Here is a 21,616-nt window from a genome sequence, read left to right on the forward strand (position 1 = left end):
CATGGCAAGCCTGGTTGCGTCACTCTGTTTACAGTGGACGCTCGGTAAACTTCAATTGATAAAATAAAAATAAACAATTTGTTTGTGATATCTTGAAGTCAAAACGAGAGCGTACTGTTCATAATTTTGAGAAGTTAAAAATGTAAAGATAGATAATTAATGGTCTGGAGAAGGACTTGAACGTGACCACGAAATTCTAATCATAATACTCGATTCTTCTTAATTTGCTATTGTTTATTAATTCATCTCCGAGAATGTTATAAAAAAATACTTTACCAAATATAAAATGAATCATAAATCCTTCATAGGAAATCCTTGAATATATCGATTAAAAGATCTCCACTTAATTAATAAATAAACATGTAATCATATGGGTGAAAGCTTAAATGAGCGTATAGAAAATTTACGTAAACAAAGCAGGCATTTATTAACTCAAGTAGATAAGAGTTCTAAAAAAGTTAAAGACGCAATTAAGAAATTACATTCTGAAAATTTGTAAGTATTTTGCATATTATATTTTATATGATAATCCGGTTTTAACTTATATAATTTGATTTTCATAATCTGATTTTTCAATGTAGGACATTCAGAGATAATTTTAAAAATCATGTTGGCAAGGCAAATGCATCAAGTGTGTCTTATAAGAAAGACAGCAGATCATGGAAATTGAGAAATGATTCTAGTGGAGTTAGTAAAGTCTTGCGACCAGATTATTTCTGTAATAGCCCTAAACAGACACCTGCATCAATGCCTAATACATCAACAGCAAAGAGGATATTAATATCTTCAAAAAAACACTCTGAAAATCAGCATTGCTTGGGAAACATTCACAGAAAACCTGTCAAAGAGTGTTACTGTAACCCTGAAATTAAAAAAGCACAGCTAAGACCCACAAGGACACAGTATAAACCACGTTCTCCCAATAAAAGATGCAAGAGTCATACCTTTTCTCCTGCTATAACGATAGAAGATACTTGTGAGAAGTCAGCATTATCGTCACCTATTAGTTGTGAAACATTGAGGAGAGTCCAGAAAATAGATTATGCACCTAGATCTCAATTCTTACGCAATGTCAGAAGCAGAATTTCTCTCTTGCAAGCAGGAGGAGGAGACTGTCCAGAGACATGTTACAGATCACCACATTATCACGATCTCATGGCCAAGAAGGATATATATAAAGCTGATTCCATACATCAGTTGAAAGCTCATGATAAGAAATCAGAAACTAGCTATCACTTAGCAAAATCTGTCCCTACAAAATCAGAAACCAGTGAAGAATATTCAGGTTCTGAAGCTGAAGATATAGAGAAATGTAGCACAGGAGTTCAAGTATCTTTGAAGAAACACTTGAAGCCAAAAGTAGTAGTAAAAAGAACTCTTACCTCTAAAACATCTGTACCTGATATAAAAAAGTCTAAATCTAGTTCAAAAGTAGCAACTAAGGGTAAAAAGATAATACCTGGCACAGCATGCCAGTGTTGTCAGAAGGATAAGTTAGAACATTCCAAATCTATACTAGAAAGGGATACTTATATTGATACAGAAAAGTATCAAGACACAGTCTGTACAAACAAACTACCAGATGAAACTAGTAGGAAATACCTCTCTGATAGAGAAATGAGAGAATTGGAGATATTTCGTGAACAAAACTATTTTGACACCCATGGATCCAGCCATACTTTAGCGTCGTCTAAATCTTCTGGTTCTTTAGAGCAGTGTCTATTAAATGACAGACTGTTTCCTGAACCAGCAAGAAGGATACACAAGAAGGACTTAGTCGTAACAATGCCAGCTTGTGCCACGATACAACGAAAACGAATCCACTATTTCCCTAGATACATCGTTCGTCAAGAAAAGGGTAATTGTAACGCAAATAACAAGAAGAAGCGATGTCAGACCTGTCCTCTAACCGGCCATGCCATAGATCTTGGCATCACGAAAATAAGACCTCCCTTGAACAGTTTAGCCCTTAAGTACCAAAAACGATTGCCTTAACTAAAACTAATTTTATTTTTATTAATATTTTAATTAAATAAAGCTCTATATCTCTAAGAGGAGACAAAGTAAATGAAAGTTCTGATAATTAACTCCGATTTAGTCATTTGCATTTTTTATTATTACTAGGGATTTCTAAAGAATTAGTTTCATTTACTTTGCTCTATTTTTTCAGCTACTATAAATTTTCGAATGTAAAACAATAAAATTCTGTCACATACTTTCATCGGAAACTAGTACAACGGTATGATCACGTTAATGTCCTCGGAAAAGAGTATTTTCAGAATCCATGGCTTTCAGTATGATTCAGTGTTTAGTAATGCGATCGTAGCTGAATGAAACATTAGCCTCGACAAGAGAAGTACAATATAGAATATAGTACATGCATGATGGACTACGTGATCTCGCACAAGAACATAAAATCTCATAAATCAAATCTCTTTTGCGACCATGATGAGTCGGCAATCTTTGACAAATTCAAGTTTGCCAGATGCAAATTTCTACTGAATAAAAGATGCGTAACCATGAAGCATTTATTAATGCGATTAACTAAGATCACTTGACAAATTTTTCAATGAACAAACGATGGAATTATAGAACATTTATCGTCAGATTTTTATTCTACAACTCTACAGCACATATACAATTCTAATAATATTTATTTGTAATATTATTTTACTGTTGTCCACATGCTTTAAAACAGACCAATAAAATTTTATTTATTTAATAATCTACATAAGATACGTATTATTTATTATTGGATTGAAAATTTTTATGTAAATTCATATTTTTATAAATAAAAATAAAACCTCAGGAATTTAAAGGAAGAAGATTAGGCAGAATCATTCTGTAAATTATGAACAAACGATTAGCTGATGGATACACCTTTCGCGTCCTTCATTCTGTTTCCAAGATGCTGTCTCCGTGATAAGCATATATTTCCGTACAAATTGACGAAAGTTTTACAAGCTTTTAATTTGTTGAATTAGTCATTGAAACTTAAAAGATATAGTTCCTTACTATTCACAAATTCTCGTAGAAATTAAAATATGGAAAAAGAAAATAAATAAGGGATATTTAACGAATTGGAAGTTACAAGGTCCGATTTGAAAGGTGAACAGCTTCGATATTTATGGATTGTAAAATTGCAAAGAATATTTCAATTTATGAGAATTATAGCTGTTTACAAGGTTACTCGATCAAACAAAAAATCGAAGATTTTTTAACCCGGCGAACAATTTTCTTCCTTGATTGCTGCATAATTAAGTAACATGCAACTGCAAGCGATTACAAAATCTATGTGGCATTTTAATTACTCAGAAGTGGAGACACTTAGATTCTAGAAGCTTCAATATATTTTTGTCACAGTATACGCGCAACCCATAAAACCAAGAAATTCTTGTAAACAATTCATTTTTTAATTGTTTAGATATTCTAATTTGAGACTATGTAAAAATTGAATGAAATAAAATATTTTCTCGGAATTTATGTATAATAAAACACAATGATACAGTGAGTAATAATGACAGAAAATCTGAATGACGACGGAAGTAATTAAATATTCGTTCAAAGAACATTGAACCTGACAAGCATTGCTAGACTCATTAAATATCGATTTCACCGAAAGATTAACGCCATCGAGGAAAAATATCTCTTACACATGAAACTGGTTTCTCGATTTCTCAACGGACAAAGAAGTTGAGAAATAATCGCGTGCTTATCCCAAGAGCCGATAGAAGAAAAGAGACTATTCTTCGGGCTGTGTTTACGAAGCGAAGTTCAATAATTAGTAATTTCGTGCATTTGTGCGTAGTACACAATCAGTCTATTTTTATCGTGAAAATTTCGTTTCTAAATGAAGGTTCCAAGTTTAGGAACTGGCGAACGAAGATGGAATGCGTTTTATCGTGTATCGGACGGTTAATTTTACAGTTCATTATCTACTATTAAAAGTTTCGAGCTTTAACGATATTTAAAAATTGAAATCGATGATATTGGAAAGTTGGAAATTTAAAATCTTGAATTTTACAATCCATTTTAAGTTTATATCGAAAATTATTTAATTTGCAATTACATAGCAAATTTTCAACTTTAAAGCCTTAGAAATACGAATTTTTGGTGCCACGGGTTTCTAAATACAAATTGATGCATATAATAATTACACACAATTGGACAGAAATCACAGGCGAAAGAAGGAGAAGACGTAGCCAATAATTAATTAATTTAATGCAGCAAGAACGTGGATGAAAAAAGTTCGTCATTTTACACCAACAGTAGTTTCTCATGATTGACGACATCATGATTTTAACGATCATTTCGTCTCGTTAAACGGCAGCAAAACACGAAACGAGAAGTGCACTTGAGATTCATTGCCCTTGTGGGTATTCATTATTGCAGATATTTTGTGTCTGAAAAAACGTAAAAAAAAATTGTAAAAAAATGTTTAATTTTATCTGTCTCCTACCTATTTCAGTCATCATTTGCTATCAATATCATTTCAATATCATCATTTGCATATCATTCAAATGATATCACGTGAATGTTTCTAACTTTTTAAAATAAGAAATTACTTCTAAAGGCGTCCTTCTATTCTTCTTAAAATTATGAATAATTTTTTAATCGTTTAATACTACCCTCCCATTCATAACAAATTAATATTTTCGCGATTACTTATATGCGAATAATTATAGTTCTCGTGGTTGTTTTCATTAATGAAAACATACAAGCTAATTAGGAGAAGGGATCAGGAAGTTTAGGATTTTATTCATAAGTAGACATTTTGAAATGAAGATTCAGGGTCACAGAGCCATAAACATTGACTTAATGATGAAGAGAGAAGGCTATGAGCGAAGTAAAATAAATTGATCGTTGATGGCGATAAAGATTTTATCAATTGGAAATACTAAATTAAAGATATTCTTCTTTCGGAAGTTTCCTAGTTCTTCCCCTCTTTTTAACATAGAAATGGTATACATTAGAGAAATAATGAATACACATAATATTAAACCAGATATCGTATTTCTCGCGGAATGTTTTTATCTCTACTGCGTCTCTTTTTTGTCTCGTGAATATCTAAAAAAACAATCATTAAAGAAATAGCGAATATATATAGTGAAAAATCAAATATTCGTCTTTTTTTCAGAACATGTTTGTTCTTTGCTCGTTTCCTTTTTTTCTTTTGAATGCACAAAGAGTGTGCGTTATAAAAGTAACGAAGACATTATTATTGCATAACAACTGTACTCGAGTAAATCACAATTGTGTTTCTAAATTGCAGATTTCTTTTCAGCAAATTGGTTACGATTACGCATACCAATTATCTATTGTCTTTCTCGTTTTTTATCGATCTTTTCTTGCTTTAACCGCTTCATTCTAATGTAGTTGATTTTTCATATTCATGTAAATGGCTACAAGTTTCATGATCTAATCTAATGGTTCGAGACGAATGTAAATTCATTATAAACATTGATTATTGTGATACTATATGCTGACAATCGACGACACGAAACAAAATGATAATCGGTAGAATAAAGGTAGAAGAGATTGCGACGTAGTTCATTTAACATACAGAACTACATTAATGCGCCGAATCACGTCATTCACGTTTATATCATATAATTTATTCGTAAAATATATTCTACTATTCCCTTGCATTATTATTATTATATTATTATTCCCTTGTGTTATTACGCAAGACACATCCGTCGAATTTTCTATACCTGACTTAACAAAGAAACTAAAAACGCGCTTTCTCGGAAAATTATTTACACTTTCGTTACAATACAATCATTATTAATGTGTTTCTGGAACAGATGAAAACAATTAAAATTTTAGATAGAACTACAGTTTTAGATCTTCGACATTTTTGACTCGCAGAGATCTTGAGATAAAATTGCATTGTTTTACGATTACGAAACCAAAATGGCAATTTAACGTTTCTTTTTAAACGTCATGAAATAGTCGAATCTAATCAAGATTCGTAAAAAAGAAAGAGAAGAAAACAATCGTAAAAACTTATGAATGCATTCGTCTGTCTTGACGAATTATGAATTCCATAAAAATCTGCGTTAGCTAAATTAGCAGTCGTTCAGTTCTTTGTCGGCTCTGTCGTTATTTGAACAAGCAATCGAACATGCTAAGCATCGCTCAAAATTTACAATTTATAGCGTTACTAATTGCTGATGTCAGTAACGCACTTTATTTGCTGCTATTATAATCTTTGTTCTTTTTACTCGTTTTTTTTTCTTTTTTTACGGATGAACGTCAAAACCTTCAAAATATTATTAGATGTTATCGCTACACGGAAATTACTTATTCGTCGACATAAGCAAACATTAAATTGGCCATGACAATATCTAACAGGCGAAGCAAGTCCTTCTAGTTTCAATATTTTTAGATATTTCTGTCGAATTAGAAAGTCACTGGATGAAATTCTAGATATCTTCCCATTAAATAGATCATAGTCTTATAGTCGGATAAGTCAGTGATATCAGTCAATAGTAACAAGCAGTTAAAATAGTTTAATGATTACCGATTAAATGTATTAAATGTTTCATACATTTCGTATTCAACGAAAGTAAAAACTTGCTCTCGAGCGAAAATTGTGCCGGTTTCGAGATCAGTGAACCCCGAAGCAGTGAACCTCGACGACCGTGAACGCGTAACCTTAGTTGTTTTTGAGGAAATCATGTGCATTTTTAATCGATCATCCACATCTTATCAAGGACGTATTTTATGAACGCGTTTACTTCGTTCAAAGATCGAACGATCGAACGAATGTTATCGATTTAGGTCTTGGTTGACAATATCCAGCCAATGTCACGTGAATATTAACAAAGTCGACAATTTCATCGCAAAAAGAGGAGATTAATAATGTAAAAGCGTAAAAAATAAGTAGCAGGGGAATGATTTTATCATTGGATCAAAGAATTATGTTCTTAGGAAAAGAATAAAGTAGAGTTAAGTAGTGAAGAAATAATCTATGATTTAATTTTGGTTTATATGAACTTTCGAACGAGAAATTGGGATTGCCTAAGAAAAAAAAAAGATATTAAAATTCAATTAATATCTACCCATCTCTTGAACTTCGAACAGAGATTCTCTTTACTATTTTTAGAAGTTTTAGAAGATACTTAGGTAGCTCATTATTGATTTTCACATATACTCCTTAATGTGTCTCGCTATTGAAAATACTTTTTATCTAACTGAATTACCAAACCTATAGCTAATTCAGAGTAATTTGTAACGATAATTTGAATCTTTCAAAATGTTAAAAGATTTACAATATTTAACAAATACATTTCTGACTATATTTGTCGCCAAATATTGCTCTTTTTCAGATCAACATAGTTGCATACGGTTGTTTTCTTCTGATTCGATGGCAGGCGTACAGGATGGCTGTTAATAGCGAGCTCTTCAGAATCCCTTTGTTGTTCCCTTTGTTGCCTCTAAATGGCCGCTGTTCACTTCGAGCAATTCCGTCTCAGCCATCCGCGAGACTTTTTCCTCGAGTTTTCTATTCGAGATGCAGATGAAAGGAAAATTTTAACGTCCACCGAGTGCGTCGACGCTCCATATAAGGCTTTTATCGCGCTGGAGAACTGAGATCTGAAATATTGCAAAAGTTTTTGTAGACTATGATTGTCTACGACTTTCTGATATTTTATTACCTTAAAAAGATTTGCTGATGATAATGATAAAAGTGGTTATCGATTAGTGGTAAGATAGCATTCTAGCAAATAAACAACTTTTTATGATCGCTTAAACTCAAATAAAGATAAACTTGTTTCTAAATAGATGTAATATATTCTGCATGTAAAATCGATACTAAATGATGTGGTTTATTGAAATTGCAAATAAATATGAAAATTACGGCACTTAAATAAATGAGTTTATAATGTTATCAATATATCATGCAGATAATTAACCAGAATTGTCAGCTTCCTATCAAATATCTGTATCCTACCAAAGATTTCTGTGAAATTCTAGTAAGTTCCATTCTGAGTAATTCGAACTGAATATATCATTAGTTGTAAATATGTACTTAAACATGATACCTATTCAATTACCTATAATCAATAAATTCAAGAGAGCATCGTAGAGTAATTGAACCATGAAAACTGTCAAGAGAATATCTAGAGGAGTAGGTTGTTCCCCTCGTCGCAAAGAAGGAACGAGGAATATCGATAAGGGACAAACCTGCATATGCAAAATACTTTTACTTTTAAAGTGAACGCTTTCAACGAGCGGATAAAACAGCAACTGCACTCACAACCGACATTCCATCTCTACAATCATCTACACCGACATCTCTATGTGAACACAGAAACGATTGAAAAAAGAAAGACAAAATTAAAAAGAAATATAATAGAGAGAAAACGTAGAAGGAAACAAAGAATCACGATTTACATTATAGATCTGAAAAAACAAGAGGGGATAAAGAAAGAAGGGAAGCTCAGAAGAAACAAGACAAGAAAGTTAGTAAAATTAGAGTTGTTTTTGGAAAACGAAAAACGTGTATTGTCACGTATAAACAAAAAAGAATCTCTAAAGCTAAATTATTAAAACACCTGTTTACAGATTGTTAATAGAAAGATAGGAAAGCAAAGAAAGAAGCAAGAACAAAAAGGAAAGTGAGAAGATTTAATAATGGAATCTAAGATTAAGATTCTGTACAATAAATCTAAACGACAAAGAAAAAGAAAAAAGGAAAAAAGTTCCAGTCTACATAGACCACTGACAACAGTTCCAGTTACTGAATGAAGGCACGTAGATAAATATGGCAGAACTCCATTTATCCGAACTGTCATCACAAAGCCCGATTTATCGAATGTGTTCCTGGACCTCTACTATCCGATGTCAGAACACGCGGTATACTGCTTGTATGAATAAGTGTTTGCGTCAGTTGTTTATACATTTCAATTAATTTTTCCGTTTTCTTCAATTACGTGAAAATTAATTACAATTGTAAATACAATTGTCCACATCTTGTCCATCGACTGCATCGGATAGAGTTTTAGGTACTGTAGTGATTTAGATCAAAGATTGGAATGGAATTTCCGATAACAACAACAACGAATCATATTGAACATTTAGAGCTTATGTGTCGCAACTACTTTGTATATCCTTAGGTATTGTTTTAATGGGTTTTTTCGTTTTTGCATAATTTCGAGAGAAGAGGCACGCGTACTTGATCAGCCAAGTGGTAGTGGGGCGATCCTGCTGCTTAAATAGACTGCATCAATGACTGTTTCCTTCAGTTCACACTCAACTGTCCGAAGTCATTTTCAATCCGGAGAAGACCATCGTGAACCACTTCTTTAAGCAATCTAATAGAAATTTTCACGGGAAATATGGCGATAATCAAGTTGCTCATCGTGGTCATGTCATTGACCATGGCCATCGCCACCGATCTGCGTAAGTAGCTTCAGTATTTTTCACTCACGACTCTTTGTTTGTTGTTACAACGTTTGGCTGACAACTCTTAACTTACGACACTTTGTTACACACTCCGCTACACGTCCTTGGCTTAGAACGATTTCCAAAGTACAAAGAAAGAAAATCGCTGTAAAATAATTCAAACATTTTAGCTATTTTTCTGTATTCGAACAAACTCCGTGTGATCTGTCCTCAGCGACCATCTAATAACAATGAAATTTACTATAACCATAAAAAAATTAATATAAGATACAATGAAACACTTTAAAGTAAAAAGACTAATTTTCTAACACTTATTAATACTTTAACTAAAGAAAAATCAAATATCATGTATGTAGAAACGTATGAATCATTGAGTGGATCCAAAGAGACGTCAGTATTGAACTCAGTGTCGATGAAAAAGAAATTTGTGCCGCGAGCAAACAATGAAATTATTGAATCTGGACGAAACATTTCAGATTTCCAATCGAAAAATCATTACAGATCATGGAGACATGATCACGGTCTGAAAGAGAAAGTCAATTCCGAGCTTCAGATCGGCTTCGTAACTGGTGTTGCACTTTATTGGATCCACTGCAATGCAGTAACTGTTTACGTAACTGTTGCATGCGACATTTTTTCCCTCATTATCAGTCTCAGTATGTATCATTCATTTATTTGTTTGTTTTTCGTTAATTCTTGTAGCAAGCAATTGGAAGGTATGTAGCAGATCATTGCCAGCAGAACAGCTTACCAAATGCCTGGACACGGCTGTTACAGATGTTGTGACTTCATTGGCTGGAGGTAAGGATTACCCTTTTTTTCTTTATCAAAAAATTGGAAAATTGATCTCTATTTTGATCTGTATCCATCCTGTATTGCTTTTTTTTTGTATAGAAACTCTTACGACAGTGTAAGAATCTTTTATTCCTCATTAGGAGTATTTGTAAAATATTCTTATGTATATGCTATCTGATCATTAGCAAGGAACGTGGTATATTTGCGTCAAACATTATGCATCGAATTAATTTCAATTTCTGCCGCAAAAACCAATTTGGTTAATAGAAATATATATATAGAATAGAGATATCGTCTACTATCTATCCTCTGAAAGATGAATCAACCACTCAAATAATTATCGTCATTACCGAGAGCATAAGTATATTTATTATTTGTACAATTATGCAACCATTTCACCTGACCGATCGTGGTCTCCTAATCCAACGCAATTTTCATTGAAAGGATAGTATCTGTTCTTCCATTTCTTTTTCTATTTTCTTCTCTAAGTCGAACTAGTAATATCATAAATGAATTATTAAATTTTCATCCCCTTCTTTAAAGAAATTATATATTATGAATGTTATTAGCAGACAATCATTTTTCATTGATATTTTTACTATCTCCCTCCACGCACGATATCTTCAATCTTAAATTTTCGAAAGTGCAACATCATAGGCTAAGTTTTCATTCCTTTTGGAGGAAATTATTAATTATAAATGTTATTTAATTACAAATATCAGCATCAAATAGTTAATTTCCTCTGCTAGTTTCACAATTAAGATGGCAACATTAGAATTGATTATTAAATTTTTGTTCTTACCTTTGAAAGTATTAATAATAAACATGTCTTTGTTTATAAATAGTACAATTAGTATTTGATATTCAGTTTTCTACAGGTTTCACTAGAGGCTAAAACTTTTCATAGGAACGCAGGAGAGAAACCTGTATCATTGAACAACCATTTCTCACATTTGCAAGTTTGTCCAAAGAAACCTGAAGAAAAATATCTTCCACGGATTCAAATTAGACAGAGAATCGATTGAAACAGACTTTGATCCCTTTGCTACTTTTCATTTTTGTCAGAATTTTCGATGCATCGGTAAACGTTGTGCACAATTTCTTGTTGATTTCACAAGAGCAATGCACGTTGCGTTTCTTTGAAACTGGCATTAGTTTCTCCGATATAATCACGTGTGGCAATTTACAGAGGTTCTCCTTGACTCAAGTTGACTCCCTTCGCTTTCTGGATCCCCAATCAAAATTCACACACGTGTTCACCTGTATACATACTCTCGTTCATAAGATCCAAAACATTGAGTGCTTAACATAATTTCAAACATAATTCTCGAAATATAAAATAATTTTAACGCACCCTTTTTCATTCTCATACAAACGGTTAGTATTGGAACAATTATTATACAAAGATCTTATCCATATAAATGAATAATTTTGATATTTTCATTTTGACTGTTTTTGCTAACAATTTTCTGAAAGTTCTCCAACTTCGGTATCGTTCGTTTCAGTTGAACAAAGACACAGGGTTTAATAATTTCAGTGAAGAATAATTTAATTTTCTGCGGAGCAGTTGTGAAGATTTGCTTAGACTTTGACGTTTGGCAATTAAACTACAAACCTTATGTATTTATGCAAATATGTAAAAGAAGAATAAAAATGATTACACGCGGAAAATGTTCAGAGCGAAGTACACGTTATTACTCTTGCCAACTAAAATATACATCTATTCGAGTTTTATTTCTTTTTACATAAAGTGGAAAATGCGGCAACTGTGCTTTTCATTGGCTGCAATTGCAACAGGAAGAACTTTTATATAATCGTTTCTAGTGACCGGTCGATTGACTATCTAGAGAGATCATGCGATTAAAAGAATTTATTAATTTTGCCTGGACGAACTTCGTTTCCATCCTTTGTGGGCAAATTATGTTACTTATGTCTAAACCTAATTTTATTTATTACGTTAGGTTTTTAAAACAGTTAAAAGAATGCTGTACTATATATCTAGTTCTTTGTCATATTATACGATCGTATAATCGTTCATTAAGTCAAGTGTTTGAAACATTTTTCAATAAAAATAAAAAAGAAAGTTAAAGATCGCAGATTGAACCGAAGTTAAAGATGAATTTCTTCTGCAGGCTTGAAGAGTTTAAGGATTTTGCCGATTGAACCATTGGCCGTGGACAGCGTGAGTATCGGTGGAACACAAGGATCGGTTACTTTGAAGCAGGAATATAAGAATATTAAGTTATATGGCCTTACGAAGGGTATTAAACTCTACAATCATCAGTAAGTTGAAAAAAGGCTTGCTTTATTTGATATTCAATAATTAGACAATTAATTGCTTTCCGAGAATTAGAAAATATTTTACGGCGAACGAACGTCTTCTTCGTGACGTTTAGCAGAATAAGTACGTTTAATGGGATTGGTTATTAGAAATTACGTTAGTCGATTCATAATTAAAAAATTGTACTATATATAATATTATGGAGAATTGCATTGACTGTTTGGTAAACAAGTTTAATCGAATAAAAATAAGTAAACACAGTAGAACGGTTGCATAATAATTTAAGGAAAGAAATGTATCATGTGTTAGGATTATAAGTATCGGCCAAATATGGGCAGAACCGGTACGATGTACAATAAAGTAATAAGGAAAAAGAGAAAGAAACGCCTGGTAGAAATTGAAAGTTGTGTCCTGTTCATTAAAATCAAACTTGAACTCGAAAAAACGGAACCAATAAAAGGATTTATTCTAAATTGATGAGAGTATATACAGACTTAATGATATTGAAAGTAGAAAAATTAGAAAAATTCAAGAACGCGTCAAAATATAATTCGGTAGATTGTTCTATCAGATATTGCACGAAACGTGTATCGAAGTTACTTTACATCGTAAATGATAATAAACGCATAATCTTTTAAACGAGATGAAATATTTTTCCATAAATTGCAAAATAGTCAGTAAATAAAGAAAAAAAAGAACGTTATACGCATTGAGGAAAAATACAATGTTGACATGAAACTTACAATTCGATACAAGGCGATGGTTAACGATAACGCTCGTTTTTTAGCTTAGATGTGGATAATGGATGTTTATTGACGTCTGATTCGATCAATCCGCAAGTAGACTTCGTCGCCGATTACAAGATCGAAGGAAAAGTGTTACTCTTGCCTGTGAAAGGATCTGGAAGATCAAACATCACCATGTGTAAATATATTTTTGCTGATATATTATCTACTTACATCTTATAATTTAAAAAACTTAACATTGTAGATGATAAACAACGTTTTCAAATTCCTCACGACCTCTTCTTCTTCGCTTCTCTAGAAATCTATCTCTTCGACATCAATTCATTTCAAAAATATAAAAATTGAATTTTCGTCTATTCCCATCTTTGTAATTCCTTTTATTCATATTTTCTTCTCTTTTCTCCGTTTTTTAGGATTTGTATTTCTTATCTATTTCTGTATCTATAGAAATCTATATCTATTGCGTTTAAATGATAAATATAAATAATGAATAATGTTTTTTCAATCATTATTTTTATGCAAATATTTAGATGACTTGAAATCGCATAACGAAATATCCTGCGAGAAATATGAAAAGAACGGAGAGACTTACTTGAAAATCAAGAAATACGGAGTGAAATTCAGTCCTGCTCGAATCAACTTGCAGTTCGACAACCTCTTCAATGGTGACAAGATACTAGGTATTTATCAAAAATCACCATACAATAGCAGCAATCCTTATTTATTAGCGCATATTAATCAACCTTTACGAACAAGAAACGTACTAATTACTGTGCATGTCTATACAAATTTCAATTTTTCATTTATCAAATATTAACTAAAAGCCGAATTTTTTATACATTTTTGCGTAATAATATTACAGCTACCAGAACGATCAATTTGACTAATTTGTGAATTTGTCAGAGCAATTTTATAACTTACAACGATGAGTTTCTAGGGACTTTTAGTGAGATAAAAGCTACATAATTTTCCAAATAATTTCCGTTTGGATTTCTTTGGTATAAGTTTTCTACTTGAATCATTCATAATTCGAATAATACATTTTTCATAAATACATTCAATTTGATAATCTACTAATAATACTATAGAAAACATCTAATGTAGTATTTACATTTCCAATGCATCGTGACTCACAATTTTGTATAAAATTATAGGAAAACCATTCATTAGAATCATTGTTTATGACCAGATTACAATAATGATACTTGTTATGCTACTCACAAAAATAGAAATATGATCTTATTTATCTTACGAGGTCACCGTTTCGAATGAAAGAAGAATAATGCGTCGTGTGCATAGACTTATAAATTTATGATTATGTACGACGTTCACCTTTACAGTTGATCTTTTTCTAAGTCAGTCATGATTACATGGAAATTCTAACATAAATATCTTCTTCTATCTTATCGATGCTATGATGCATTATTTATTAGATTTATTCAGTTCTAAGTTAGATCATACAAAGTATAACAGACCATACAGAATTGTTAATTAATGACAGTTATTACCTCTATGACTGTCATAAAACAAAATTAGGTTAATGCTATCACGAATGAAATTCAATATTTTATATAAAAAGTAAAAAAAATCGTTTGCAGCGATTAAACGTAACAGTGTGATAGTTTTATTATAGGATGGTAATATTAAAATAAAATTTGTATCAGATGACATTTTATCTATGATAACATTATGGTTAAATGAGGTTAGGTCTGGATTACATTTTATGGAAAAGAATACGTTTAAGATGATTAAAGAAATGGAATAATTAACCTAATAAACTAACAAAAATATAACCTAGACTGATGTGATTCTGTTGTCATTGAAAATTTCTATAATCTTACACGAGTTTCGAAGACTTGAATATTGTGACCTCGAATTATATATCTAATAATTTAATATTTCACCTGCCTTCTTCTTCTTTTGTAGGACCACAATTGAACAACTTCATCAATGAAAATTCCGAGTTGCTTTTCAAGGAACTCCAGGCCCCCTACGAGGAAACTTTCAGTCAAGTTTTCACCCAACTCAGCAACGAAGTGTTCAGTCGCGTGCCACTGAACAAAATCTTCCCGCCGGAGTAAATTACTAAGAGTTTCCATCATTCTATTTGCACGCGGGAATAATTAAGCCCCCTTCCGTGTAAAAAAGCGCAAAGAAAAATTATGCGACTATGCCAAAAACTTGTACATATTGTACGTGTAAAAAATGTTTAGGACACGTAATAATGTGTTTGTATATTTCCTTTTTCTTAATAAAAGACAATTTTTACTAATTTTCATACTTTACTGTTGTAAATTATTTGAACTAACATTCTAATGATCCTATTTTCTAGGTGTAATTATTTGAAAGTCGTAATCTAAAGTCGTAATTTAAAAACTGTCTGTTCTTGTATGAACAATTTTATTTTCGTTGATGATTAGAAATATGGTGCCATTATTAATAGCTCGTAATATCAAGATCTTCTTCCAGCTAACAAGAGAAGGTCGCGTTTAAAAGCAAAAGATGATTAGACTGATTTAAGTGGTAACATGGTTTATAGTTTATGGAATGAGTAACAGGTAGAGTGAGTCAAAACTTGTCTTTTCAAGGTCTAAACCCGTTTATACTTCAAATGTCTTCATACAAAGATCTTATTGATATAAAGACTGTTTTAACTTGATATAAATATGTTCTCTAGATATATATTACTTATTTTTTTAATTTTTTGTACGAAATGCGCGCACATCTTCAAACTAAAGATTACAGCGCCGGTGAAACGACGAAATACGCAATTATATATCGCGATGTCTAATCAATAATCGATATAATTTTTCGCGATCGATCTATCGTATTGAGATATAATGTAGAAGCGTCAGTTTTAGAGTGGTTAGTTGGAATGGTTAGACAGGAATCGTAGAAGGTACAACAAGAAGAAGCGTGAACGGTTCATCTAAATGTCAGGTAAAGAATACAATCAATAGTTTTTAAATTTGTTTCTACATTATCTAATTCGTCTACGATTTAGAATAATGAGCATTATTAAAAAAAGTTGTTACAAACATATATCGAATTCGATCACTGAAATTGGTTAAAAGTGGATATAGATACTTCTGTATACAGTGGCTCACAAAAGTATTTCAATATTTACTATAGCAAAATTTTATGCATATTATGTTTTGCATTAGCGTGTGTTTCCATATGAGACGTGATTATTGTGGTTATGGTAATCAAATTTGGAATCAATCTTATTAAGACTTATGAGTAAGGTTTAAAGCTATAACTTAAAACAAAAAATAAATCCCTCGTTATCCCGCCATCATTCAACAATGAGACTTAAAATCAAGAGGTAGATTAAAATTAACAAATAAGAAAGTAAATCTTAGAACTAAAACCTACTTAGAAATAAATAGATACTAATTTACTTGAAGCGAAATTTAAGAAATGGAACTATAGACATTCTGTTAAATCAATTTTTCCATTTAGTAATTTAATATTTAAACGAATTACATAAAGGAACTTCTAACTTTTCACTCTAAGTGAAATAACGTATCTTTGTACAAAAAATGAGCACAATGTATCCCATGACAAGTGCTGACAATATAAACGTTTATTTTGAGATTAATTAAAATTAAGAAGCACGCATTCCACGTTGCTTGTCTAAACTAAGAGTTAAAACTAAGCCTTTAAAAAAAACTTAAAAATAAGCGTACTCCACGCACCATCTATCTCTCACAGAACGATTACATAAATCTTTACGAACTGTCGTCTAGTTATCGCAAAGGCAAGGGAGTCTTTAAATTTCTATATTATCGATCGAGGTAATACCGATCAATCGGTTCTTCTCAGTTCTGTTTCGTTACCATTCGCGCAATACCAAGTTCTATCAGATTTCTTACCGATCGATAATGTTCGAAACATTTCAATACAAAATTCAGGGATTCGTTTTACCAACTTGAATACTTTCAACTAGCATTTAATAGTCAGCATACATATAAATCAACAAGTAACGTTACATAGTACTTAATAATATAACATTATATAGCAACATCTTATAATATGTTATTTTACAATAAAATTATAATATTACATCTTCTATACTTAACAGTAAACGAAATGGACAGTTTATTATCTAATGGAATATTATATCTCCTTACTGTGTATCCAAATAATTTCGAATTGGAAAATCTCTTATGGTATTAAAAAGGGACAAAAAAAATACTACTTGGAAAAATCAGAAAATCATTCTAATAGACCACCGTTTAAAGCGATGCACATATTCAATTACATAGTTTTCAATCTTATTTTCAATTTCATACATTAGAGCGATTGCAAAGTTTTGAACGGCACTGTATATTTGAACATTTTTCATGGAAAAAAGGAAGACTGAATTTTATATATCAAGACACAAATTACAAATAAGACAACATCTTTACATGATATTATTCCGAGATACTTCGACCGAGCAAAAGCATATGTAGGTCCCAGAACGGGCAAATTGAGCAATTCCGATGCCGAATCGATAATGAACCCATTGATGTATCTTATTTTTCCGTAGCATCGTTTATATCCGATAAAGCGCGTCTTTTTTTGGCAACGACCGCTTTTTCTTTACTTCTTTTAATCCTGGTTGTCTGGAGTTTTTTAGAATCACCTCTCACCACGGGTGGTGCCGGAGACTAACACAAGCAACGCTTTTGATAAAATGCACCCTAATGCGTATCGCTCGTAAATTCTCGATTAAAGAAAATGAACACTGCTGGACGTCTTGATGTAAAGAGGTCAAGATAGAAATATTTTCTCTCGGTATTGCCGCTATTGCTTTATTAACAATACAAATTTCTGAAACATTATTAAAAATACTACAGTTTTATCTTATTGATATTTTCCAGTTTATCAAATCCAACGCTGCCTTTGATAGATCGAAATAGTATTTAGTAATTCCAAGTCCAAAGAATTGAAATTAAAATACGTATCCGTATTAAACTTTTTATTTATTAGAGAAGAATAGCAGCGTAATAAGAGAATTTTTCTAGTACAAGTTTCTATCGTAATTTTTGGTTTCTGCTTTTTGCACGATTTGAAAGTACAACAAATATTAAAAGAATTTCTATATAGTCACAAATACACAGCTGTTCTCATCTTATACACAAATCTAATTTTCCCTATTTAACGACCGACAATAACGATATCATGCACAGTGTGTCCTGTTTAAACGACTTCCCTATACTCGTTAATCATGTTAGCAACCGTAAATAAATAGACTCTTAGGTAACTTGGAATTTTTCAAAATCCAACGTATCACCCCGTTGCAATCTCACAACGTTCCTGCAATACCATCGTGCAACATCATTAAAGCTAAAGATTCCGCTTGCAAGAGGACATTCTTAGCGGTTAACGTTGTTGAACAAACGTCGCACTAGTCTCGTAACAAATGGTCGGTTGTCATGTGGTGACAATAGCAGCGGTGACATTCGGCTGGTTAGAAAGAGAATCGAACGGGCATCCTATGCATCTGGATGCCGGTTGCAGTTACCGTGGACTATGGTTTCGCAATGGTTCGCGGAAGGTCGCCGACGTAAAGGATTGTCTGCTGCTCTAGGCCGTTGAAACGCAGGTGTTTTCCGACATGAACGTCGCGACAAGGCTGCCCACGATGCCTACGAACGTATATCCGGTTGTACCGCGTGCTGCTGCGATTTGCCTTTCGCAAGGCCGTTTCTCCAGCCTAGCGCTAGCAGCTCCGCTATAGAAAGTGACGATTCCTATGGTTTCTCGAAAAGATGTAGCCAGATGGTGAGTTTTTACACTTTACCGACCGCTAGCACGTCCGATCGGTATCTCAGGCGCAGATTTTCTCTGGCGCTGGCTCTGTTTCGGTTTAGACTCTCCAATACCATTCTTTTCGTTCATCGCGAAAGGTAAGTTTTTTAAATTGGTATAAAACTGTGGGAGCTTACAGAACAACGCAACTGACGCAACTGAGGAAGGTACCTTAGTACTAAATAACAAATTACTGCTCAAATAATGAGAAAGATTGTCGGCGGTAAAACACCGATTAATAAGCTATCGGTCGGTAAAGTGTTAAAACGTTGACTTATTGCGAGACAAATAACGCGATAAGACGTAACAATTGTGCAAACGCAATATTATTAGTATCAGCAGCAGTGCTACAGAAACTGACGATCGGTATGGTCGTTCGATGAGATATACCGAGATCGTGAATTAAAACGTTAATTTATGAAGGACGAAGAATGCAATGTTATTAGAATTAATTAAAGTGTTAATTTATTAAGAATCAAATAATAAGGCGGAAAAATTGTACGGATGCGATATTATTATATTTATTGTATTAGCAGGTCTACTGCGAAAGTGACGATTCGTACGGTTGATCGGATGTACAGTGGAGGATAAAAGGATGTTTATAGAACGAGAAGCGTGAAGAGACATAATCCTACAAAATGGATTTATATTTAACGGATCAACGAATAAATACAATTTACCTCGTGCAGTGAGTCACTGTTACCAATATGGTAAGACATTTTTTGTACAGAAGTTACTGAAATTTGTATTGTATCAATTTGAAACTTTCTTTTATCTACCACCCTATATATGTAGTGATTATTTCACCAATGACTAAATAATGCAATAATGAATAAAGATTATGGAAATATAATATTATACCTTTGTTCTTATGTAAATTAACGTAGTTGCCAATGGTACGAATGGGTTCATGCAATAGAAACGTTTAATTAAGAATGAAATTGAGAAATGAAAGGAAATGACCATTCGTCGTATAATTATGTCGTATAATATTAAAACGGTAAACTATCAAAGATCAAGTTGCGAAACGATGTGTAGAAATTGGGTGAGTGTAACATTGTAGCAAATAATTTTGTATAAATAGTACAAGATACGTTTTAACGAATACCCTTGATACTTTACTTATTCTTATTCTCATACGTCGTATTAGTATTTTCTAATCGTTCAAAAAATATAAATAAATATAAATAGTTCTACTTTATATGTTTCTTTAGATTTTTTGTATTTCTTATTTTCCAACAATTACATAAATATCTACTAATGAAGCGAGAAAGTCGCGGGAGCAGATTGGATTAACGGAGACGCACACATTGCGTCACACGAAACATCATTTTCTTTTTTTTTTTTTTTGTGTGTGATTCAGTGTTCGTAGAGTTGTTTGCTTTCAAAGTTGATTAATTAACCTTCTAAGCAGTCGTTCAGTTTATATACACAGTGGCATCGTTAAACAAGATGATTCACTGAATATGACGGAAACGTGTAGCTTGTCATTATCTTCTTTGATACACACTGTGATAAGGAAGGTCCTTGATTGTCTTGAACCGCTAGATATATCTTCATAAAAGAAAATGATACAAGCTTTGATTGTAACAAGGAAAGAAAAAGAAAATGGAAAAAGTGAATCGAACAGCTGATATAGTTTGTAGTAATAGAAGTGTCGTAGATTCATAGTAATCGTACGAAGTATAGTCACTAAGTATGTCTGACAATGAGTGTACATCTTCTACTTTGTTGCTGCATTACGTACAATCCTGTTTCTTCTGGTCGAAAGAAGGTGCTTACGTAAAGTTTCAACAGAACGAAATGATTCATTAGTAACACGTAATTTTTTATTATCTTTCTCAAAGCGTACGATTTTCTATTCTTTCCTTAATGGTAGATTTATGTTTGCAATCATTGAGCAAAGTAATCGTTTAATTCAATCCACAGCGTAGATCCAATCGAATTAATCTCTCGACAGATAATAGCACATACGTGTAAGCTTAATTTTTCTTTCGCGCAATCGCAATGTCAACGAACGTCTTCGTGAACGAGTGTTTTCTACATGAAATCATCAGAAAATTCATTGTAGCGTTTTAAGATGTTCTTCGATATAAAATCCTGCATACCAATAAGACGAATATTTCTCGATATTTTGTTCGAACAACGAAGATATTTGTCAACGATAGAAGAATGTAATTGGATGGGAACTGCGTGAAAGAACGTGGCAAGTTAAACAGAAGAGAAGAAGGAGAAGTAAAAACGAAACGGAAATTTGAAACTAGTTTCAACGATACATTTCTCTTAGACGCCACTTTAAAGTGCACTCCGTCGGTTTTCGACAAATAAGCATTCGTATGCGAGATCACGTTCGCAAGACGTCTCGTTCACCGTAACATAGAAATCACCGCGTTTCGTTTCACGAATTCGGTATGCCTGTGTCACTGTCACTTGACGAAATTTCGCGGGCAACCTTCGTAGCCGCGTACTTTCCCGCCTTTTTGTCGCAATCCGGGCGCCTTCGTCTCTCGCTCTGACAAGCGAGAAGATCGAAACTGTGTCCTTTTTTCTCGATCAGTCACCAGTTTTGTTACGCAGCCAG

At 32.6% G+C, this 21,616-nt stretch overlaps 2 protein-coding genes and 1 long non-coding RNA gene across 3 annotated transcripts; all 3 read left to right on the forward strand.

Moving 5' to 3' along the window:
- Window positions 1-28: 28 nt before the first annotated feature.
- Window positions 29-5,648, forward strand: LOC126874018 (uncharacterized). The gene is made up of 2 exons (XM_050635554.1): window positions 29-495; window positions 582-5,648. Exons 1-2 carry the CDS (start codon window positions 371-373, stop codon window positions 1,993-1,995), a joined length of 1,539 nt encoding a protein of 512 aa, XP_050491511.1. The 5' UTR covers window positions 29-370; the 3' UTR covers window positions 1,996-5,648.
- A 3,541-nt stretch (window positions 5,649-9,189) lies between these two features.
- On the forward strand, window positions 9,190-15,516 carry LOC126874020 (protein takeout-like). The gene is made up of 6 exons (XM_050635558.1): window positions 9,190-9,411; window positions 10,117-10,215; window positions 12,342-12,492; window positions 13,278-13,414; window positions 13,767-13,916; window positions 15,163-15,516. The coding sequence occupies exons 1-6, from the start codon at window positions 9,348-9,350 to the stop codon at window positions 15,315-15,317; spliced, it is 756 nt and encodes a 251-aa protein (XP_050491515.1). The 5' UTR covers window positions 9,190-9,347; the 3' UTR covers window positions 15,318-15,516.
- Window positions 15,517-16,092: 576 nt separating this feature from the next.
- On the forward strand, window positions 16,093-20,236 carry LOC126874013 (uncharacterized). Its single transcript, XR_007692609.1, has 2 exons — window positions 16,093-16,176; window positions 19,572-20,236. It is a non-coding gene; the product is annotated as an uncharacterized LOC126874013 (long non-coding RNA).
- The last annotated feature ends 1,380 nt before the right edge of the window (window positions 20,237-21,616 follow it).

This window comes from Bombus huntii, chromosome 15 (assembly GCF_024542735.1).
Source record: "Bombus huntii isolate Logan2020A chromosome 15, iyBomHunt1.1, whole genome shotgun sequence".
Lineage (NCBI taxonomy): Eukaryota > Metazoa > Arthropoda > Insecta > Hymenoptera > Apidae > Bombus > Bombus huntii.